The 24,358-nt window shown below is 38.9% G+C and overlaps 1 protein-coding gene across 6 annotated transcripts in view; it reads right to left on the bottom strand.

Moving 5' to 3' along the window:
* HSDL2 (hydroxysteroid dehydrogenase like 2) overlaps positions 1-24,358 on the bottom strand; it is a 75,375-nt gene that overhangs the window by 34,684 nt on the left and 16,333 nt on the right. For 4 of the 6 annotated variants that reach the window (XM_034664296.1, XM_034664292.1, XM_034664293.1 and 1 more), the window contains 5 exons: positions 19,383-19,755; positions 11,567-11,730; positions 10,249-10,347; positions 6,019-6,133; positions 232-335 (listed from right to left, as the gene is read on the bottom strand). In XM_034664296.1, coding sequence (XP_034520187.1) covers positions 232-335; positions 6,019-6,133; positions 10,249-10,347; positions 11,567-11,730; positions 19,383-19,645 — 745 coding nt within the window. In that variant the 5' untranslated portion in view covers positions 19,646-19,755. Of the gene's footprint in view, positions 1-231; positions 336-6,018; positions 6,134-10,248; positions 10,348-11,566; positions 11,731-18,999; positions 19,331-19,382; positions 19,756-24,358 lie in introns of those variants that run through there. The other 2 variants (XM_034664295.1, XM_011233244.3) reach the window with 2 other exon arrangements.

Genomic DNA, 24,358 nt, shown 5'->3' with positions numbered 1-24,358 from the left:
TTGCACCAAAGACGCCTCAAGAATTCTTTCTTGGTCGTCAGCTCTGGACTCCACCCCCACTGAACCTCACCTGTATTCCGTGTCCTCATCACCAGGACTCTGGGATCACGCCCCGAGACGAAGGCAGACGCCTAAGGACTGAGCCACCGAGGCGCCGAGGCGCCCAGAAACACTGATTTAATACAAAACAAATTAACCAAACAAACCATCCCCTCAATCTACTACACCTACCACAGTGCTGCTTGAACCACAGTGGATTTAGGTTCAGCGGTGGGCTGAGATTGAGTATATGAGCAATTTTACTCTTTTTCAAGTAAGGAATACATGCTTTAGATCTGAAAGCAAAAGAAAACACATCAAGTTACTAGCTTTCTAACAACTTCAACACTCACTTCTCAAAATTATATTTTATTTTTATTTTTAAAGATTTTATTTATTTGAGAGGGAGAGCATGCATGAGAGCAGAGGTGTAGAGGAGAGAGAATCTCAAGCAGACTCCTCGCTGAGCACAGAGCCTAATGCAGGCGTTCAATCTCACAACCCTGAGATCATGACCTGAGTCAAAATCAAGAGTTGGCCGCTTAAATGACTGAGCCACCCAGGAGTCCCTAAAATTATATTTAAAGGACTTCTACAAAGGAACTAAAGTTGGTCAGGAATCTGTAGGGTACTTTTGTTTGAGTTTACTTTTCTAAAAGGAATGTAGGAAAAGCAATAATTTTCATTTTTTGAAAGTTTGCTTATTAATAGCCTGACAAAATGATCTGCTTGATGAAAATAACGAAATCCTTGGCACATTAGCCTATCCTCAGCTACATCCTTCCAATCCCCCCCCCCAACAAACACACACACACACACGCATGCAACGCGGGCACGTAATTTTCAGCAAGTTAATGTCCTGGCCAGCCCGCACAGGTAGCACTATGTTAAGAACACGGTGCTCAAGTCAGACAGACCGGGGTTCAAATCCTCCTCCTTCCCCTTCATCGTGTGATCTTAGGCAAAATATATTCTAATTCTCAGTTTTCTCATTTGTAAGTGTTGGTAATACCTGCTACCATCTAGGACTAACCAAGGGATTAAAATGAGATGATAAATATGAAATACTTAGAACAGTGTATATATTAAACATGAAATAAACAACTGCTATTATTAGTATGATGTATGCTGATTTATTTCATTTTAGTAGGTGTGGTAATCCTACTAATGCTGGAACTGTTGTTTAGTAACACAACACCCAATACATCCCCAAATTCAATTTGCACCAATATGCAATGCAGTATGCCTTCACGAGGAATATTTAGTTTTTATGTTTTTTTAAAAAACTGTTCAAAAAGGTAGGCAATTTATTTTTTTTTAAACTCAGGTTCAATATTTTTAATTTATTAATGATTAAGCTACACTGTGTTATTAAGCTATAACATACTGTAGCTTAACATCGTATAGCTTTAAGTTTTATTTCTCATTCAATAATTTATAGGACTTTGAACTAGTTGATTCTTCTCTTGTCAGTTTTTTTTATTAACTAATGTACAACATACTTATTACCATCTGCAACGTCTTTTCAGGTCTAGAAACCAAATACAATCAATATCACTGAAGGCTTTTATTTTATTTTATTTTTTTAAAGATTTTATTTATTTATTTGACAGAGATAGAGACAGCCAGCAAAAGAGGGAACACAAGCAGGGGGAGTGGGAGAGGAAGAAGCAGGCTCATAGCGGAGGAGCCTGACGTGGGGCTCGATCCCACAATGCCGGGATCACGCCCTGAGCTGAAGGCAGACGCTTAACCGCTGTGCCACCCAGGCGCCCCAATATCACTGAAGGGTTTTATACATATTGTTTTTCCTTTCCAAAAATGCTTCACTTTCATGGGGGGGGGGCTAGGGAGGGGCAACAATATTACAGCTGATATTCATTAAAACAATGAACCTGCACCTCAAAATCTCAACACGAAAAACCAAATCTATTCCAGGCAGTAAGACCATGACTACATTTTACATTCAAGGAAAGAGCTCATTTCATTTACATTATAAACATGAGCTTCTCCTTTGATCTATTAGACAAAAACTTTCCACCTGCGCTGTGCCTGCCTGGCCCTCAGCATTACTAATCCTAAATCAGCTGCATTTTTAACAGCAATATGCTCAATCTGATATATTAAAGACTATTAGCACCACACTTAAATACTAATACTTTCAGCTTAATAAAATAGTTAAGCTTACTGAAAACTTACTGTGTGCCAGGCACTGCACTTATTACTCTTACATGAATTATTTTACTTAATTAGGGTTACAAGCTTAAATGCCCCAGAGGCATCTGAGTAGATGAATAAAGTGAGCTGGGTATAGGGAAAAAAAATTAACCGTTCAGAAATACAATTAAAGGTTACTGCTGAATTTCTATAAGCATTTAACATGATACAAACACATATAACGTTGGAGATTATATATTTAATTAAAGCTTAAAAATAAAAATTAAGGGTTTGCCTTCTACCTCATCTCTGCCTTCCACCCCTGCTTCTCTAAACCTGTGACATAAGTCACAGGCCGCAGGGCTCTGGGTGCCAGGGATCAGGAAACAGCTCTAGATCCTTGCTGAAACCTCCAAACAGGTCAGTTCTTTGGGCCTTGCCCCTACTCTCTCCCTGACGACGCTTCTCAGGCTTGCCTGAGGAAACAACCTATACTTTCCTTCCATGAATAAATGAGTGTCACTATATAAGAAACAAAATCAAAATTAAAATGGAAATGTTTCCTTATCAATTTTCTCTTTTGTAACTTACAACTTTCACAGAGGGCCAAAAACCTGACACCTTTTCTTTGGTCCAAAGGTCAACATCAGGTCTTTCATTTGGCACTGCAATATGCCTTTAATTGGGAAAAATATTTAGTAGTATTTAAAAAATAGCTGTTCCAGGGGCACCTAGCTGGCTCAGTCAGTATAGCATGTGGCTCTTGATCTCAGGGTCATGAGTTCAAGCCCCACGTTGAGTATGGAGCCTACTTTAGAAAAATAAATAAGATAAAATAGTTGTCCCTAAATGTAAGAACTTTCAACAATGAATAGAACCTTTGCTGTAAAAAAGGGGTTTTACTTTAGGGTATCTCTTCCTGAGATATTTGTAGATCTGCTTTTCCAATGTAGTCATATTTAGTTTTTAGTACATTAGAGCCCTATGGCTCATATGTTCCACCTGTAATTCTCCAACTACACAAGTACTACTCATTGAGAAAGGTACCTCAACAAGGTTAGTTCATTTTCTCATAGTTTGAAATCAGGGTTTTTTGGTTTTGTTTTGAACTGAACCTTCAAATCTATAATTGCAGAAACATTATTTAAGCCATCAGTTTCATTTTTGGAAAATGATCACACTATATAGGAAAGGGGCCAGGTTGTTCTTGCCAAACGGATTTTCCAAAGACATAATTTCACAAGAAATGAGCAATGAGAATCAGACATTTGTGTTTACGTTAGTCATGATGTTGACTGATAAAGCTAAGTCTTTGATCCAATCTTTGTGTGGGAATTGAGTTGGGAATTCTCTCATGGGTGGCAAAAAACAGTTGATTTCTTTCAAATTAAAACCAAAATCTCGGGGTGCCTGGGTGGCTTAGTCAGGTAAGTGATTGCCTTCGGTTCAGGTCATGATCCCAGGGTTCTGGGATTGAGCCCCACATTAGGCTCCCTGCTCAGTGGGGAGTCTGCTTCTCCCCCTTCCCCTGCTCATGCTCTCTCTCTCTCTCACACACACACACACACACACTTGCTCACTCTCTCAAATAAATAAATTTTAAAAATCTTAGAAAAAAATCTCTTCAGCAATACACCACAGCCACATAATCCTGTCACAGAGCAGACGATCATGTTTGTGGTCCACGTTAGTAAAGCACTTAACCGTGGTTCAAATCATGGAAGTGCATTTAGTTCTTAAAATTCATAACACAGTCCATTTTTAACTTTTTAGCAATAGCAATTCCTAAAGAACAGTACGATGAACAAAATTATTTTCTGCATCTCTGTGAAACATTTCTACATTAGTTTAATAAGTTTAAAGCTAACACGGACCATTACAGCTTAAAATTAACCCTGACCATCCCAACAGTACTGTCTATAGTTATCTACAATTTTGACAAATCTGTATTAAACTTCCTAAGGTGTTTCTCAACACTTAACAAGTCATTGCCGCGCTCATGTCATGGGTACCAGTCGGAAAGTTTTTTTAATCACATCAAAAATCTCCTGACACCTCAAGTAAATAAAACTTGGTGAGCAGAATATTTATATCCGTGGCTTCATCACCTACATTAGAAACTGCCACAAATGATTTAACTTTTCCCAAATTGTGTCCTTCTAAGCTTTAATTCAACATGCCGAGCAACAGTATTCCTGCTTAGGGTTATATTTTCAAATGCTTGTTGAAATGAGTGTTTATATTTAATCAAAATTCCTTCACGAAGTTACCATCTGTAAAAGATTTTGAGGCCCGGATAATTCCTTCATGGAACACATGCGTGCATCACAGAGCAGCACTGCTTCTTTTATTTGAAAATAAACACAAATCCTACTGAAGTGTTAGTCCTTTGTCTATGTACGTTTTTCATCTGTATGTTTGCCATAGTTCTGACTGTGGTTTGATTCACTGTGGTTTCCATTCAATAGAGATATACTTTACATACTGAATTTCTAGAAATATGCCCCACATCTACAAAGAAGCTCCCACTCATTTTACTTGAACATACGGCCCTCTTGGCATGTGTCGTTTCCCACTTTAGACAGACACATGCGTATGAGAAATATTTTACTTCCCTCTTTAAGAAAAATAGCAGGGCAAGCACACAACAGGATAAAAATGGCAACCTATCCTCAGTGTCAGGTGTCTATGCATCACACTGAAATGTGACAAAAGGCTAAAGCTAATGTCTCTAATGAGGCAGCTGATACTCTGCCACTCAGCTATAGCAGCTAACTGTTGCCATGTGGGTATGCCGTGGCCAGATTTTCCAAAGTTTCAAGAGAAGCCAGAAATCTGGATTTTTGTGTAAGTCTGATCTTTTTCATATGCGCAACTAATAAAATTCTGAGCTTATAAAGGAGCTAATAAAAACAAATTGTTTTACACTGTCAGGGCCCAGTTTTGCAGACCCAACAAAACACATCTCTAAGAGAAAAGTTCCAGATTAACAACAAATTTTACATTTAACCCTCACAACCAATCCTACGACATACTTCATCATCCCCATTTTACAAATGAGGAAAGAGAATCTGCAAGGAGTTACTTGCACAATACTCAAAGGAGTCTAACTCCAAAGCCCAAGGTCCTAATCAGTCCTAACCCATTTTATGTATAACCGTAAGGCAGATAATACAACATACATGTGAGGCAGACGAACAAGTTCTATGCTAATCTTTCCCTGCCTCCATGAAAAAGTGACAGAACCTGACAATAAATAAATAGATAAAAAATGGACAAACAAGAGTGGACTGTCTGACCGATCCAGAACAGATCATTTGGTTTCATTCTGTATTCTGTATTTCCCCTCATATTCCCCAAGATAGCATTAACCTTTTGTTACATTAAAATGTGATTCATAGACACCTGAAACTAATATAACACTTATGTTAACTATACTGGAATTAAAATTAAAAACGTAATAAAAATGGGAAAAAATGTGATTCATAATGAGCTTATTATTTACATACCTGTAACCAGTGTTTTTCAGAGAAAGGAAAGACTATTGCTAATTTGAATAATCAGAAGAGTTGGCATGCATGTATATATTTACTCATGCAAATGTGTGAAAATGCTTGAGCTATGCTTTAGACTTTATTAGACCCACAGAGAAAAGGAGCTCTGAATAAAACTATTTAAAATACCATTTACTGACTTGGAGCAATTTAGGCCTTTATAACAACTGACTAGGCTTTAAACTGTATTGCTAATCTGGTTCAAATCTGTTCACAACTAGTTCTCTGAGAACACATTGCAAGGTTCTCCCCGACGACTGTAACTCACGTCAGAAAGGTGCCTCTGGTGTTGACATTCATCATCAAATCCACTCTCTTCGTAGGTGTTTCCAATGTGTTGGTCAAGCTGATAGCACTGGCATTATTCACCAAAATATCAATTCCTGTTTTCAAATAATCAACTTCCGATTAATATAATTTAAACTTTAAAACAACATTTATTCCATAGAGTTGAACTGTGAGTTGGTTCACAAATACTTCTTTTAGATAATATGACTGACAACATACCAATGTAAGATTTGATAGCTGTGTCAAAACACCCAAATGATTTTCACTGGCACGAGAAAGCCAATCGCCAGAGCTCCATGTGAAACTACAAGGAGGCTTAGTCCTCAGTGGTTTGTAGCTTCCATTCCTATTTGTTCTCTTACCTCCTAGACTTCCCTCCTTTTCTCCAAGAATAGGTTAACTTCCTCAAAATTTTCCCTCCTCTCTAGCATCTTTCCAAGGCCCTCCCTCCTTCCAAACTCCCTAGTCTCCCTCCTTTCTAAAACCCTTACTTTAATAAAAGAGGTCCTTCCTGGTCTTGGGAACTGGGAAAAGAAAAAAGACCTAGAGTGACTTTTCAATTCTAGGCAAATCATCAAAGCATATCAAGTTTGTTTTAATAATTCATACAAAAATTAATCTAGAATAATGATTATGCATATTCTGTCCAATCCCTTTATATGTAACATATTTTGTTTACAAGTTTAGTTACAAATTTTAGTTACAAGTTTAGTCAAATAATGTTAAATGAAAATAGTAAAATACAAAGTATCTTAAACACTTCTCTGTTTTTACATGACTCATAATTCTTTTTAAAGGGCATTTAATATTCAGTTAAATAGAAATATCACAACTTCTACTGCTGGCTTAGACTGTTGCAACAAACATTTTTTGTTATCCTCTTTACTATGATCCTCTCTCACAATATGTGGATAATGGGTAAATAAGGCTATTATACTCACTAAAACATTTTAGTCATAAGCACCCTTTCTTCATACAGTATTATAAAATCTTGATCACATCCTCATTCCTCAATTTCTGTTTTCTTTTGTATAAACTCTGTGTTGATAATGTTCTTAAAATGTGTCCTTAGAATAACTTTGGATTCAGCTACATTACATTTTATGGCTTTATTATAATAAAACTCAAGCAAGTATATATATATACTGAGACAAGTTCTAGATCCTGTGACTACCAGCTTTCTAGGATGAACTAATGACGTTTGCTTTCACAAGTAGCAAGGACCTATGAAAAGAACTTTTAAATATAGCACCTACTTGTCAATCCACAAAGCTATGAGCCGCTCAGCCACATCACTGGAAGACAATCAGCGAGTGGCTACGCTACATAAGGCACTCCGCTACGGCCTATGAGGCAAGAAAGATGATATTCACTAAAGAAGCCAGGTGGGAGCAAAGTGAATTGAGTGAAGGTCTGAATGAGATGCTCGGCTGATGGGTATACACACCACCCTGTGCAGAATTACCCTCTTCAGAGAGATGAAGCTTGTAAGCGTTGATCCAATCAATAGATTCCTTAAGCAAATTCAGACTTTATTGACTTCATCTCTCTATGTGATAACAAGTGACAAGTATGTTAGCAGAGCAAACATCTGGGCCCAAAAGCAAAGAAAGCAGATGAGAAATGAGGATATACTGACACGGTAAACTATGTTTGACTTGCCAGTGGTAAAGAAAAAGATAGCTCCAGGGGCGCCTGGGTGGCACAGCGGTTGAGCGTCTGCCTTTGGCTCAGGGCGTGATCCCGGCGTTATGGGATCGAGCCCCACATCAGGCTCCTCCACTATGAGCCTGCTTCTTCCTCTCCCACTCCCCCTGCTTGTGTTCCCTCTCTCGCTGGCTGTCTCTATCTCTGTCAAATAAATAAATAAAATCTTTAAAAAAAAAAGAAAAGAAAAGAAAAGAAAAAGATAGCTCCAATTAAGAGATAGTTTAAAATTTCTAAACTCAGATGGCCCAAATTAAAATGGATCAGGGAGCAATAGTGAAAAATAATGCACAAACAGGCATATGTGTGTATATATATATATACATATATACATATCTGCTGCAGAAAAAAAATGTAGTAGGAAAGAAGGATTCTGTGGTTTATGGAATAGCATAATTTACTCAACATCTGGAAAACTTTGAAAGTGAGGGAAGGCAAGGTGACAGGGAGCACCCTGTGGCAGAGAACCCTGAGAGCACAGGTTTCAAAGTATTATCAACTGCTCAGGACTTTGTTAAAGACAATTCTCCAGCAGAGAGAAGTATCAGGAAAAGGTAAAGTCTTCCCAAAAGGCAGAATTCAAAGACCTATAGAATTCCAAAACAGAAGGCCACAATAGTAGCAACCACAGTACAGAACTAAAACCAAACAAACAAAAAATAAAGGCTTTGCATCTTTGTGGAAAGAGTACAGAGGGAAAGAAAAAAAAAGAGCAGCTTATGAATCACCTCCTATAAATGTGGCATCCTTAGTAATTATGAGAGTGGCAGCTGAGTACTTGAAGAGTTCCCTCTTCATTGTGCATTGTTATGTCGGGAAAGCAGAAATTGATGGGTAAAAGGAAAGCAAAAAATTTTAAATACAACAAAGTGGATACTAAGGAGTAAAGGAAATCTTAGGAAAGACTTCAAAATAGAGGTAACTCCACTGCCAACCTGTAAATTCATTAAGAAGATAAAAGTGTTTTGATGCCTTTCTCAATAATAAGTAGCAAAATAGGGGCAGGGCCTGGTGAAGTCCTTTGAGCATCCGACTCTCGGTTTTGGCTCAGTCTGATCTCAGGGTTGTGAGATCAAGCCTGCGTCGGGCAGTGCGTTTAGCATGGAGTCCGCTTCAGTTTCTCTTACCCTCTTTCTTTGCTCCTCCTCATTGTGTCCACGTAAGCACATGCTTTCTCTCTTTCTCTCTCTCAAATAAATAAGTAAATCTTAAAAAAAAAAAAAAGTAGCAAAATATACTGGGAGATGTTTTTTTCCCCCCTCAAAGGTATGGAAAACATATCCTATTAATTGAAAATTAAACTCTGTGCTCTGGTTGTTTATAACACAGTGCTCTGCATTGAGGATTATGCTAACCTACGCTAACCAAGCCATGCTAAAAATAAAATACTACCTTTCTTCCCATTGTTCAATATCTTTCACATATACACACAGTCTCTGGAATTTTATGGGGGGAGCAGGGAAGAGTGGTAACAGTTTGGGCAGGATTCGGACACGGCCAGGTGCCTTGCTATAACACCATCAAAGCTTTAGCACAACCCCCAACACCTGCCTTCTAGGAGTTTATGAACAAATTGAGGAAAAAAAAATACTAAGATCTAAAGTAGTACAACAGAGGCGCCCGAGGGGTTCGGTTGCTTAAGTGTCCCACTCTTGATTTAGGCTCAGGTCATGATCTTGGGGTTGTGAGATTGAACTTGGCGTCAGGCTCCATGCTCGGTAGGGAGTCTGCCTGAGATTCTCTCCCTCTCCCTCTGCTCCCCCCACCCCCACTCTCTCACTCTCAAATAAAATAAATAAAAAAAAAATAAAGTTGTACAAGATAAGGATCAAAGGAATGTTTTAGGAATTCAGAGAAAGAAAAATACACTTCTGATTAGTTGGCATGGTGAGGAAACTGGTTTCATGAAGGAGATGAGATTTAACCACAGAAAGGTGGGATTTCAAAAGATAAAGAAGGGAGCATTTTAGGCAGGACTGGAGACGGAGAGGTGGGCACTGGAAAAGCCTCAGGATGGGGAAGAGAAAAAGTTAAGAGGCAAAAATTTCAAGGCAAGGATATGGAAGTAAACTATTTGGGGAAGAATAAAGTGTTTACATAGGGGCATAGAAAAAAGATGGAACTGAAAAAAGTCTGTTGAGATCGGAATGTGAAATATCTTGAATGCCAGTAAATTACCTACACTTAATCCAATAAATATCAAAAGTCACCAAATGATGGTTACATTAATTGAGGAGAGGCAAGAGGATGTGATCTGGGAAACCAGTTTGTCAGATATATGTTACTGTCAAGGGTCTAACTTTATAATGAATGGTAGATGTGCTATATTATTCAAAATAACTTTTAACAGTAAAAAAGTCATCAGATGGTTTTAAGCTGTATTTCTACAAACATGAATATTCATATCTGGTTATACTCTAAAGACTTAGGAAATTAAAAATAAATTTTTAAAATTTAAATGATAGTTACAATATTCAATAATATTTCAGAATTAAGGCACCACCTCCAAATCGCTCCACTGCTTTCTCCACTGCATTACTGATTTGCTGTTCATCTCTCACATCAACAGCGCATGGCAAGGCCTTTCCTCCAGCCGCTTCAACTACAAAGGATAAACAAACAAAAAAGCATTAAGACACACAAACACTAAACTTTTCATTCTGATATAAATCAAAAGAAAGACGTACCCTAGTTTCAGAAAATTAATATAAATAACTATGTTCTTAACAATTATTAGTGACTCCACCCTACAGCAGGACAGACAAACCCATATTCAGACTCCAACTAGAGAGACCAACTCTATTAAAAAACAAAAAAAAAGGGGGCGGGGGGAGGGGGAGTGCCCAGGGTGGCTCAGTTGGTTGAGCATCCATCCTGCTCCTGGTTTCAGCTTGGGTCGTGATCTCATGGGTCATGGGACTGAGGCCTGCTCAGGCTCCACAGTCAGCAGTGGGTCTGCTTGAGGATCCTCTCCCCCCGCCCCCCACCACTCTTGAGCGCATGTGCACACTCTATCTCTAAAATAAATAAATCTTAAAACACCCAAAACAAAAGGGTAATTTTTAAAAATTCTATTAAAAAGCAAAAAAAAAAAAAGGAAGGGAATTTAAAAAACCTTTATTATGAAAAAATTCAAGAAATAGACAAAACTATAAAAAACAGTATAATAAACTACCATGAATCTATCACCTATCTTCAATGATTGTTAATGCTCTGCCAGTTGTTTAATTCATTTAATTTTTCTACCCCCAATCCTGTTTTTGGATGGTGTGTATTTTAAAACAAATCTCAGGCATCATCTCATTCATAAATACCTCATGCGTCCCCCTAACATAACCACAATGCTATTAACGTCACTAACAAAACTATCAATATCCATTGAAGCTGAATTTTAGTCCTCCCTCCTGATACTGTGCCTAACACAATGCCTTGAATAGAAGCACTTGATAATTATTTGTGAACTAAAAGCATTAGGATAATGAGTTTCAAATGGCACAGAGAATAAATAACATGGAGAACTTTCTCAAAGTATTAAAATCATCCACCTCTCATTTCCATTCCCCTATTCTCTGCACAGATCCAAGAACCACTGCTCTCAAGAGACACGATTTTTAAGGGGAGTCTCTCATATCATATGAAAGTGCTGGGAAAAAAACAGTTCCTGAATCACTACCCTAAGGTGACACAGTATTTCTTTAACCAAATAAAATTATTTTTAGAGTAGATTCCAAATGGCTATAATTAAACTCTCCAGCAAATTCTCTATGTATTGAAACCATGGTTAGAACATTTTATGAAATGGCACTGTCCCATCCACTCACTCTCTTCAGCAGCAGTAAAGATTGTGCCTGGAAGTTTGGGGTTTACATGGGTGGTCTTCGCAGCAATGACAATGTTTGCTCCATCCTTTGCTGCTTTCAATGCAATAGCTTTGCCAATGCCACGGCTTGCACCTGTGATAAAAACTGTACATCCTGCTAGCCTCCTACAACAGAAAAATAATGACTTTAGAAGAAAACTCAATGTTTTATTTACTCATTAGTAACAGCAACTTCTGCATATTTTCACAATATGTATGTTTCCTCCTCTAAAACTTTCTCTAGGGACACCTGGGTGGCTCAGTCGGTTAAGCATCTGCCTTCGGCTCAGTTCATGATCCTGGGGTCCTGGGATGAGTCCCACATCCGGCTCCCTGCTCAGGAGGAAGTCTGCTTCTCCCTTTGCCACTCCCCCTGCTCATGCTCTCACTCTCTCTCTGACAAATAAATAAAATCTTAAAAACAAAAAACAAACAAACAAAAACCTTCCTCTAAACCAGGGTGCCTGTGTGACTCAGTCAGTTGAGCGTCTGCCTTCAGCTTGTGTTGTGGTCTCAGGGTCCTGTGATCGAGCCCTACAATGGGCTACCTGCTCGGCAGGGAGTCTGCTTATCCCTCTCCCTCTGCTCTGCACCCCCCACCCCTTGCTCGTGCTCTCTCTCAAAAAAATAAATAAAATCTTAAAAAAAAACAAAAAACTTTCTGTAAACCTTCCTCCTTCCCTAATAGCTAATAGCTCTGTGATACTGCCACTGCACAATGATTTATAAATTATTACAACTGCAGGGGCACGTGGGTGGCTCAGTCGGTTGGGCATCTGCCTTCAAGCTCTGCATCAGGCTCCCTGCTCGCCAGGAAGCCTGCTTCTCCCTCTCCCACTCCCCTTGCTTGTGTTCCCTCTCTCACTGTCTCTCTGTGTCAAATAAATAAATAAAATATTTTAAATACATACATACATACATACATACAACTGCAGCTGGCCAGTCTTGCTGTGGTTAACAAAATCTGCTGGATAAAAAGTAAACCTTTTTTTTTTTTTTAAAGATTTTATTCATTTATTTGAAAGATGGAGAGTGAGTGAGAGAAAAAGTATGAGCAGGGGGAGGGGGAGAAGCAGACTCCCTCACCAAGCAGGGAGCCCGACATGGGATCATGGCCAGAGCTGAAGACATCACTTAACTGACTGAGCCACCCAGGCACCCCCAGATAAAAAGTAAATCTTAACGAGAAATGAGGAATAACCTATACACACATGTATTGTTTTCCCCACAGAAAGAGTGTTAACAAAGTTTTTTGAGTGATTATGAATAAATTTTATCATATTCTTTATATTTTTCAGGCTTTTTCAAATTTTCTACAATGAATACATACCACTTAAAAGAAATCATCTAAAAGCAAATAATTGTATAACAGATGCTTACCATTGCTCATAATAGCCAGATCAGAAAAAATATAAATGTCTATCAACTGATGAGTGGATAAATAAATTGCAGTATATTCATACAGTGAAATACATTCAACAATAAAAAGGAAGGAAGTATTGATCCGTGCTACATGGACGAACCTTGAAGACATTATGCTAAGTGAAAGAAGCCAGTCACAAAGGACCGTACATTGCATAACTGCATTTATATGAAATGTCCAGAACAGGCAAATCTGTTGAGACACAAGGATAGTGGTTGCCTAGGACTGGGGGTGCAGGGGTTGGAGTTGATAGCTGAGAGGTGTGGGGTCTCTTTTGAAGATGATGAAAAGGTTTCAAAATTGATTGTGGTGGGGCGCCTGAGTGGCTCAGTCGGTTAAGCATCTGACTTCTCATCTCAGCTCAGGTCTTGATCTCATGGTTGGGAGTTCAAGCCCCATACTGGGCTGCCTGCTGCACGTGGAGCCTACTTTTAAAAAAAGGCTTGTCTAAGGAGAAGGATAAAGAGAATACAGTGAAAGTGACAATGGCAAGAAGAAAAGAGGACAGTAACCAGATAAACGGTCTCTGCCAAGACCTATAGGATTTACGCTCCAGAAAAGGTCAGAGGTAAATATGGGGAAAGATTTTAAAATAAGAAATAATTGTTTTGGTAGTAAAGAAGGTGAGTGGAGAAAAGGGAAAGAGAAACAGAATATTACCAATACTCCAGAAGCCACCAGTCTTTTCCTCTAATTCTATCCTCCTTCTTCCTCTCCTACCCCACAAAGTAACAACTAGTTTACATATGATTACTAATTCCCGTTTTTCACTATTCCTAATACCAACACATCAATGCCTAAACCAAGGGCCAAATCTGACCCTCCATCTGGTTGTGTATAGTCCTAAAGCTAAGAATCGTTTACAGATGAATATTTATGATCAATTTGATGATAGGGAACACTAATTTTTTTTTAAAAGATTTAATTTATTTACTTAACAGAGAGGCAGAGAGAGAGCACAAGTAGGCAGAGCAGCAGCAAAGGGAAAGGGAGAAGCAAGCTCTCTGCTGAGCGAGAGCCCAACATGGGGCGCGATCCCAGGATTATGACCTGAGCCGAAGGCAGACCCTGAACCGACTGAGCCACCCAGTCGCCCCAAGAACAATAACTCTGAAACCCAGTGAAGCCAAACATTACCTCCTGTTGTGTATTGAATTGTATCTAACAAAAGGATATGCTGAAGTCCTAACCTCTAGTACCTCAGAATGTGACCTTATTTGGAAGCAGGATTGTTGCAGATGTCATTAGATAAGAGGAGGTCATATCGGAGTCCGGTGGGCCCTGAATCCAAAATGACTGGAAATGAGGAGGTAAGACTACCGTGAAGACCCATACACAAGAATATCGTGTGATGACGTAGGCAGAGATGCGGGTGATGCAAGCTAAGAATGCCAAGGATTGCCGGCTGTGACCAGAAGCTCTCTCACACTGTGGAAGAGTCAAGGAAGAATTCTACCCAGAATTTCAGAGGGAGAATGGCCCGGCTGATGCCTTGATTTTAGACACCTAGCCTCTGGAACTGTGAGAGAATTAATTTATTTGCAGCCACTCGATTTATGGTACTTTGTTATGGCAGCCCTAGAAAAATAATAAACACTCTCCCTCCCAAAAGAATTTCATTCTTCTTATTGTATTGCCAAAAAAATTGTATTTATTTTGAATTTCACTCATAAAAAAATATTGTGGAAACTGGTTTCTCTCTTGTTATACATATGTCTCAGGCACATGTATACCCTTATTCATATATATGATGTTATATATACATGTCGTGCCTACATACTACCTCCAATTTTGCCTCTCGCCCATGAAGCCTTAAATATTTACTATCTGGCCCTTTACAGGAAAAGGTTGCCCGGGGTGCTTGGCTGGTTCAACAGTAGAGCATGCAACTCTTGATCTTGGGGTCGGGAGTTCAAGCCTCATATTGGACATAGAAATTACTTAAAAAAAAAAAAAAAGAGTTTGCCTAACCAAAGTCTAAACAATATAGTTTAATTTTTGCTTAAATTTGAACTTTAATAATGGATTCACACAGTATGTTACTGTATGATTTGCTTCTTTCACAAAATATTGTGTGGAGATTTATCCATGTTGGTGCAGACAGCTACACTTATTTTAATTAATATGTATTATCTGCATATGAACATACTATAAATTATTTATTCATTCTACTATTTATAGATTTGGGTGATGGTTTCCAGTTCCTTTTTTTTTTTTTTTTAAGATTTTACTTATTTATTCGAGATAAAGTGAGAGAAAGAGCACGAGCAGGGGGAAGGAACAGAGGAAGAGGGAGAAGCCAAGTCCCTGCTGAACAAGGAGCCCAACATGGGCTCAATCCCAGGACCCTGGGATCATGACCTGAGCTGAACGTAGACACTTAATTGACTGAGCCACCCAGATGCCCTGTTTTTGTTTTTAAATAAGATTTTATTAAAATATCTTTAAAAATTATTTGAATTATTTTTTTCTCTGTATATTTGAGATAAACTGGATACATAGTTAAGTTTCTTTGTTAATGTTTGCATTCTATTTTAGTTTATCTCTTTTCTCTCATCTTTAGTGAAGATGTTGTAAAACATGTACATGGTTTAAAAGTTACAACCTTGTAAATATGTACAAAGAAGTTCAATCTCTTACCTGTAGGTAACCAGCTTCAATTATTTCTGGCTTATCCTTCTTGTAGTTTTTTTTTTTTTTTCCAAAAATACAAGAATATACACACATATATACAAAAACACATCGTGTGTATGTGTGGGTAATTTTCTTCTCTTATACAAAAGGTAGTATACACATAGACTATTAAAATGATTTTTTTTAATGTAAGCATTGAGATGAAAATGTCTCAGCTATTGCTTTAAAAGTCTCATTGGATTGATTCCCAGTAGGATAAAGGACACTCTTCTTCTCACAAAGAGTTTCAGGCATTGGCAAAAAGAAAGGCAAAGACAGTTCTTCCTCTTAACCTGAAGCCCTGGGCTGTACTACTAAGGACCCCCCTCCACCTCAAAAGCATTAGAGCCATAGGAGGCAAGCAAGCAAGAAACAGTCCAAATCTGTCAGTACCATTGGTGGACAGCTAAACTTGCTAATGTAGAGTTAATCTATACAACTTACCGAATTTGGCTGGCACCCCAAAATCAGAGTAAACGTGATGAAATTTTTGTTGTTTTTAAAAAGAAAAGCAATCACTTTTAAGAAAAACTATACAAGCTACTCTGAAGTTCATTTGGAAAAATAAACATCCAAGAGTAACTAGGAAAATTCTGAAAAAAATTCCAAATGAGGCAGAAACTCGCCTTCCCAGATATTTAAACATTTTATAAAACTACAGCAATTAAAATAGTTTGGTACTGGTGCATGAATAGACAGACTAAGGTAATAAAATAGAAAATCCAAGAACGGGCGCCAGGGTGGCTCAGTCATTAAGCGTCTGCCTTCGGCTCAGGGCGTGATCCCGGTGCTCTGGGATCGAGCCCCACATCAGGCTCCTCTGGCTATGACTGCTTCTTCCTCTCCCACTCCCCCTGCTTGTGTTCCCTCTCTCGCTGGCTCTCTCTATCTCTGTCAAATGAATAAATAAAATCTTAAACAAAAATCCAGAAACAGACCCCTATCATACAAATTTTCGGTTATATGATAGAGGTGGAATTTCTAACAGAAAGATAGATTAACTAGTCAGTCAACAGTACTGGTACAACTGTACAGCCAGCCATCTGAACCAAAATGAAGCGGGCTTTCTAACTCACTTCCTATGTCAAAATACTAAGCAAAATAGTATTTCACCTCAGGTGGATGAAAATCTGAGTAAAAACAAAATAAAAGTAATAAAAATAATAAAAATACTAGAATAATACTTACCAATTCAAAAGAAAATTCTACTTTTTTTTTTTTTTAAAGATTTTATTTATTTATTGAGAGAGAGAGAATGAGAGAGAGAGTGAGCATGAGAGGGGGGAGGATCAGAGGGAGAAGCAGACTCCCTGCTAAGCAGGGAGCCCGATGTGGGACTTGATCCCGGAACTCCAGGATCATGACCTGAGCTGAAGGCAGTCGCTTAACCAACTGAGCCACCCAGGCGCCCCCAGAAAATTCTACTTTTAAATGGCCCTATAGGTTTGTCACAAAACCACACAAGCCTTAAAAGACTAACTCTGACTCAATAAAAACATGTTTCTGCATGATAAACAAACAGTATAGTCAAAATCAAGACACAGTGAAAAAAGAATCCAAAAATATTTGTAACACATATGATATACATTTTTTTTTTCAAACGGAGCTCTAGGAGATCACGCAAAAACTAATTGTGCAAACCAGGCAAAGAAAAAAATACACAGATAGCTTTAAACCAGAATTACTCAATCTGTACTGTTGACATTTTAGACAAGATAATTCTGTTGTTGTAAGGGATTATGCCATGCACTGCGGGACATTTACCAATATTCCTGAACTCTAAAGATGCACATACCCCTATGCATACACAATTATGACAACCAAAAATGTCCCCAGATAGTGCCAAAAGCCCTGTAAGGGTCAAAATTGCTCCTTAATGTAACTACTTTAAACATATAAAAAGATCCCCATCTTCACTCATGATGCAAAATTTAACTGTAGTGAAGTGCCTTTTTTTTCAATAGGTTTTTATTATCAAAGCAAATATTTTTATTATCAAACATTTTGTTGTTTGGCAACGTGTGGGATTAGGAAATCTCATTCAATCTTTTGGGTATGCAACCTCTTTGGAGCGCCATGGATATTAGCCACCAAAGTATAAAGTGCATATACTTTTTCATACAGGAACTTCGCCTCTAGGAATCTGTCATACAGGCACACTCAAATATGTGCAAACAGAGGATACGAGGTTAATCACTGCAGCAAATATGCAGTAACAAAAAACTAGAAATGATCTGGTATCCAAGATAGGGCACTGGTTAGACAAATTACAGTACATCAATATAATACCATGTAAACACTAAAAGAGAAGATCTGCATATACATACCTAAAATGTATGCGTGTCTCAAGACATATTATGTAAAAATAAAAAGGCCCAGAAGGGAGTGTGCTGCTATTTTTTTAAAAGTGGTCTGTGTGTGTCAGTGTGTTTAGGGTGGTGTACAAATGTTTATAAATGCACAGACTACCTCTGGAAACATACAAGATAGTAACTGGAAAACTGAATGTTAAGGATGGGGAAACCCACTTTTTACCTTACATCCTTTTGAGCTTTTTTAAGTCTTTTGGCCATGTGCCTGTATGTTTCAAGCAAATTATAAGACAAGTCACTCTGCTCAAGACATCTACACTTTATAGATGTAATGGGAAGGGAGGAGAGAGGGTGTTGTTTAAAGAGTACAGTTTCTTTTGCAAGTTGAAAAAGTTCTGGAGAATGGTTGCAGGCAATGTGAATATACTATACACTTAAAAAAATGGTTAAGATGGTAGATGCTGCTATGTATATTTTACCAGTGTTTTTAAAAAAATTTTAAGTGAACCGCCCCCAGGAAAAGGTACCAACATTTAAGATTAATCTGTTACTAATTTGAAAATCACGTTTTAAACACCCCATTACTATTTCATTATTTCGGAACTGAGCGTTCGGAAAAAGTGAAGAATCATTAGAGGAACAGTGACCTTTCACCCAGAACTTGCAAACCTTCAGCAAAACACGCGAAAACCCAGGGTAGGGACCGTCCCGCGAGCTGCGGGGTCATCTACTTTGGATCCTTCACTTGTGCAAGAGATTTGCACGTGGCTGCCACCGTGAGGTACACAACTCTGGGTTACTTTCACGCGTCACCGCGGATTCCAGGAACACTGCGTCCAGCGTGGACCAGCACTCCAGGGCGCGCCCTCCCACCGCCGGGGCCGCGACCCCGCGAGCTACCCACTGCGGCCCCACCTAGCCGCGACTCCGCCCGGCCGCGTCTTCCCTCTATCTCCTCCCCACCCCGCGACGCCCCCAGCCCCTTACCCGGTGTTGGGTAACATGATTTTCTTAGAGCAGAGGCTGCAGCGACAGCAGCGGTAGCGAGCGTACACTGAGAGGCGGGGCTTCTCTCCTCATTTAGCCGAGTCCCCCGACGCTCCGCCCCCCCCGCCCAGCCCCGGAGGCCTGCGGGGAATGGGAGTTGGAAGTAGTGGCAGATCTCTGAGTGCGCCTGCGCACGCAGTACGCCTCCCGGCGCTCTGCGCTAGCTTCCACCTTCCCCGGCCTGGCCCCAGGAAACCAGCTCTCTGCGCAAGCGCAGGGAAAGAAAGGCAATTCCGCCCCACCCCTCTCGCGGGGCTCTACGGTAACAATTGGTCTCCCGCAGGCGTCGGTCGTAGTGGGCGCATCAGCCACTACGTACGTACGCGTACGCTTTTTCCCGACGTGTGAAGGCTCCCTCGTCGCGGCCTTCGTTATTCAGCCGGTGGGGTGGCCGTTTGAGTGGAGTACAAGGGACCTCGAGGGCTAGGGTGCGGCTTCTCCTCTGCAGTCCCTGACCTGCAAGTACTTTGGCTCTCGTTCTTCTCTCCCTCCGTGGCCCGAACCTGGGTGCCTGTCTGGCTGCACGCGCTCCATCGAGGGACAAGTTTTCCTTGCCAGATACTTTAACAGAGACGCCTGCCGGCATCGCATTTCGACCCTCGCAAGGAATCTGGACTAAGGCCCGCCGGACCTCATTCGTCTAGAGATAGCTCTGCGATGGGCAGCAGCTTCTGGATCTGAACTCTTTGCAGTAGCCTAGGGAAGAATGCATAGTTAGCTGTGGTCTTCGCAAAGAAACTCCCAAACTCAGTGCAGAAATAAGGTGAATTCTGGGATCTCGTACTGCGGGTTTTTTTTTTTAAGTTTTTATTTAAATTCCAGTTAACATACAGTGTTATAATAATTTCAAGTGTACAATATAGTGATTCAACGCTTCCATATGACACCTGATGCCCATCACAAGTGCACTCTAGTATTGTTTTTCATAGTATACCTTGGACATTACTCAGGTACCCTAATGAACTGACACACTGGTATATCTTTAAGGAGACGTGAAGAAATTGTATTTTGAAAGGGTAGGACAGGACAATGAGGTGGTTACACGAGGACTAGTTAAACTAGCTTGGAGATGGGGTGTGTACTCTCCCATTTACTGCAAGCCCTAAATGGTTCTGTTTATTCATGTATATTGCCAGGCTCCCATAGGCATTTGAACTGGTGATCTATGATATTGTCTTAGAGACTCCAGAAGAATTTGTTCATTCAACAGAGAGTAGCACCTAGTGCATGCTGATCGCTGGAGATAGAGCAGGACAAACAAAAGACAAGGTCTGCCTGTGTGGGAGGAATGAGGTGTAGCCAATGTGTTACTTAGACTGCTGTAGATACTAGGTGTTTCAAAAAGAGTTGACAGGGACAATTCGATGAAAAGCTTACCCTTCACTCAAAGTAAAAAGACAACCTACAGAATGGGAGAAAATAATTGCAATGATAAATTCAATAAGGTCTAGTATAGAATACATAAAGAACTCTTACAACTCAGCAACAAAAAGATGAACAACCCAACTAAAAAGTGAACAGGGGCTCCTGGGTGGCTCAGTTGGTTAGTTATCTGACTCCTGATTTCAGCTCAAGTCATGATCTCAGGGTGGTGAGAGCCAGCCCCATGTGGGGCTCCAGCCGACCTCAGAGTCAGGTTGGGGATTCTCTTTCCCTCTCCCTCTGCCCCTTCTCCTGCTCGCACACACATGTGCTCTCTCTTATTCACTCTCTCCCTCTCACTCTAAAATAAACAAATAAATAAATAAATAAATAAATAAATAAATAAATAAATATCTTTTTAAAAAAGCGAACAAAGGATCTGAATAGCCATTTTTCCTAAGAAGATATGCAAGTCAGCAAGCACATGAAAAGATGCCCAACAACATTAGTTATTAGGGAACAGCAAATCAAAACTACAATGAGTTTCCACTTTACACATAATAGGATAGCTATAATAGAATATACGGAAAATAACAAACGTTGGCCAGGAGGTGGAGAAATTGGAACCCTCATACATTGGTGGAAATGTAAAAAGGCATAGCCATTTTGGGAAACAGTTTTGCAACTCCTCAGAAAGTTACAATTAGCACCTACTGGATATCCACATGCAAAAGAGCAATCCCATTTTTTGATTATATCCCCAAGACATATTCAGAAGAACCACCAGATGGCACTGTTATTTTAAAATTCAAAACTATACAAAGCAAAATGTCAATTTATTAACAATATTATGATATACTATTATAATCTGAGTTGGATTAAAGCAAAAATAGCATGAAGTTCTCTATAGGACTCCCATAAAGGGGAAATAAGAGGAAGCATATTTTAAATTTTAAATTCCTTAAAGAAAATTTGTATTTTATAAAAAAAAATGTATTAAAAAAATATGGATGTGACAAAAAAAATAGGATGTGACATTCTAATTCATTTTATTTTATCATTTAAATTAATGAATTAATATTACCAATATTAAAAAGTAATTTTCTGGGCACCTGGGTGGCTCAGTTGGTTAAGTGTCTGCTTTCTGTTCATGGTCATGATCTCAGGGTCTTGGGATGGAGCCCCATGTCAGGCTCCCTGCTTGGCAGGGAGCCTGCTTCTCCCTCTCCCCTGCTTGTGCTCTCTGTCTAGTAAATTAAAAAAATCTTACAAAAATGAATAAAATGTATTAAAAAATAAAAAGTAATTTTCAAATGCATGGGAAATTGAAAATGCATACTTAAGCTGAAATATTAAAAGATATGACATTGAGGGGTGCCTGGCTGGCCCAGTCGGAAAAGCACGCGCACTTGATCTCAGGGTCAAGAGTTCAAGCCCCATGTTGGGTGTAGAGATTACTTGAATAAAAAACTTAAAAAAAAAAAAAAGATATGACACTGAGAACAACTTTAAAGTCATCAAATAAGGACTCTTCTAACTCTATCTTGCATAAGAATATATATATATATATATATTTTTTTAAAGATTTATTTTATTTTTTCAGAGAGAGGAGGGACAGAGGAAGAAGGAGAGAATCCTCAAGCAGACTCCCCGCTGAGCACGGAGCCTGATGCAGGGCTCTATCTTATGACACTGAGATCATAACCTGAGCCCAAACCAAGAGTCAGACACTCAACCAACTGAGCCACCCAGGTGCCCCATAAAGAAAAAAATTTTTCATCTAGAACCAGTACACACAGTTTTCTATTTTATTGACTCTATTATATTCTAACAAGTGGGTCATAATCTACTAAATTATTTTGATGACTCATTAATTGATCATAACCTACTGTTTGGAAAACACTGCTTTAGTGTGGTGTTACCATTGTGATTTTTCAACTTGCCTTTTTAAGATATTCTAGGCTTCTCTAGTCAAATATAAAAATTAATGAATGGTCAGAGGCCAACAAACAATGCAGATGCTTTCAATGGCTTTGGAAGAGTCACAGCTCTTGAAACTTTCCATTGCTTTCACCCACAAGACAGCTCACCCTGGTCCAGGTTAAATGGGGGAAATCCCTGGGATTTTGAGGGTAGGGCAGTTCCTTCTGATAATGTACCAAATCTTCCCCACAGGACAGCTAGCAATACCTTTTCTTACTCAAAGAATTATTCCCAGTCACTATTTTATTAATATCTGTTGGATATTTAACCTCAATGCTGTATTTTAATGTCTATCTTTTTGATAATATATGACTACAGCAATCTAGAGAAAGTGAAAATTTCCCTCCTAATACCATTCTGCAGAGATAATCATTGTTAATATTTTGGCATGTGTCTTTTAATACTTTGAAATTTTATATAGGTTTCAATTATTTGTAAATCATAGGGGAGATTATGTATACCAAATTGTTTTGCAAACTGTTTTTGTTTTACTTAATGTATCACAGACATCTTTCCAAGTTTATACCTAAAAGTTTACCTTGACTTCTTACTTATTTATTAAATATTTTGTTTATTTAGAGCGAGCATGAGCAGGGCGAGGGGCAGAAGGAGAGGGAGAGAGAGAGAATCTCAAGCAGACTCCCTGCTGAGCATGGAGCCTGATGCAGGGCTGGACCCCAGGACCCCAAGATCTTGACCTGAACTGAAATCAAGAGTCAGATGCCTAACTGACTTAAGCCACCCAGGTGCCCCTACCTTGACTTTTTAAAAACAGGTGCATAGTTCTTTTTTATATTAACATACTGAAATTAATTTTACCATTCTCATTTGTCATGGAAATTTTAATTGTTTCAACATTGTCTCTATCATAAACAGTTTTGCAATAAAAGCTTTTGTGCATGTATCATTGTTCACTACTCATTTTTCTCCAGAATACATTCCTAGAAATGAGACTGCTCAATGAATATAGACAATACAGTTTAGCAAGGTTGTGTTGATAGAGTTGACCCTTGAACAACATTGGTTTGAGCTGTGTGGGTCCACTTCTACATGGATTTTTTTTTCGATAAATACAGTATAGTATTATAAATGTATTTTCTCTTCCTTATGATTTTCTTAACATTTTTCTTTTCTCTGGCTTATTTTAAGAATATAGTATATAATACACAGAACATACAAAATATGTGTTAATAGACTGTCAATGTTATTGGTAAGGCTTCTGGTCAACAGTAGACTATTAGTAGTTAAGTTTTTGGGGCGTCAAAAGTTACACACAGGTTTTTGATTATGTGGGCTTCAGTGTCCCTAAACCCCGCATTGTTCAAGGGCCAAATGTAACTTAGACCAGTATTTCTCAACCTGGCTGATATTGACCTTTTTGGTTGGATAATCCTTTATTGTAGGAGTTCGTCACATGTATTACAGTATGTTTAGCAGAATTCCTAGTCTGTACCCCTTAGATGCTATAGGCCCCACTCCCATGTATGTATATTTAAATACATAAAATAAAATTTACCATGTTAACCTTTTTTAAGTGTATCCTTAAAGTACATTCACATTGTTGTGCAATACTACCATCCTAGCCCTTCCAGTTTTGACACTCCAGAAATTGCTGAATGTCCTCTGGAGGGCAAAATGACCCTCGTTGTTTATACCATCACAGTGGTAAATGAGAAGTCAAAAACGTCAATGTCATTAAAAGGAAAATGCAAAGCTGAAGAGCTGTAAGAGATTAAACAAGACTAAAAAAGGCATTACGACTAAATGCAACACGTGATCCTAGACTGGATTCTATACAGAAAAAGAAAATTTGCTATAGCACAACTGACAAATCAGAATATGTACTACAGATTAAAGTATTGCATCCATGATAAATTTCCTGAATTTGATAACTACAGGGGTTATGTAAGAGAATGTCTGTGTTCATAGTATGAAGTATTAAGGAATAAAAGGA

This window comes from Ailuropoda melanoleuca, chromosome 7 (genome assembly GCF_002007445.2).
Source record: "Ailuropoda melanoleuca isolate Jingjing chromosome 7, ASM200744v2, whole genome shotgun sequence".
Taxonomy (NCBI): Eukaryota; Metazoa; Chordata; class Mammalia; order Carnivora; family Ursidae; genus Ailuropoda; species Ailuropoda melanoleuca.
Note: the sequence above shows the minus strand (reverse complement) of the source record. Positions and strands in the feature narration are given on the sequence as shown.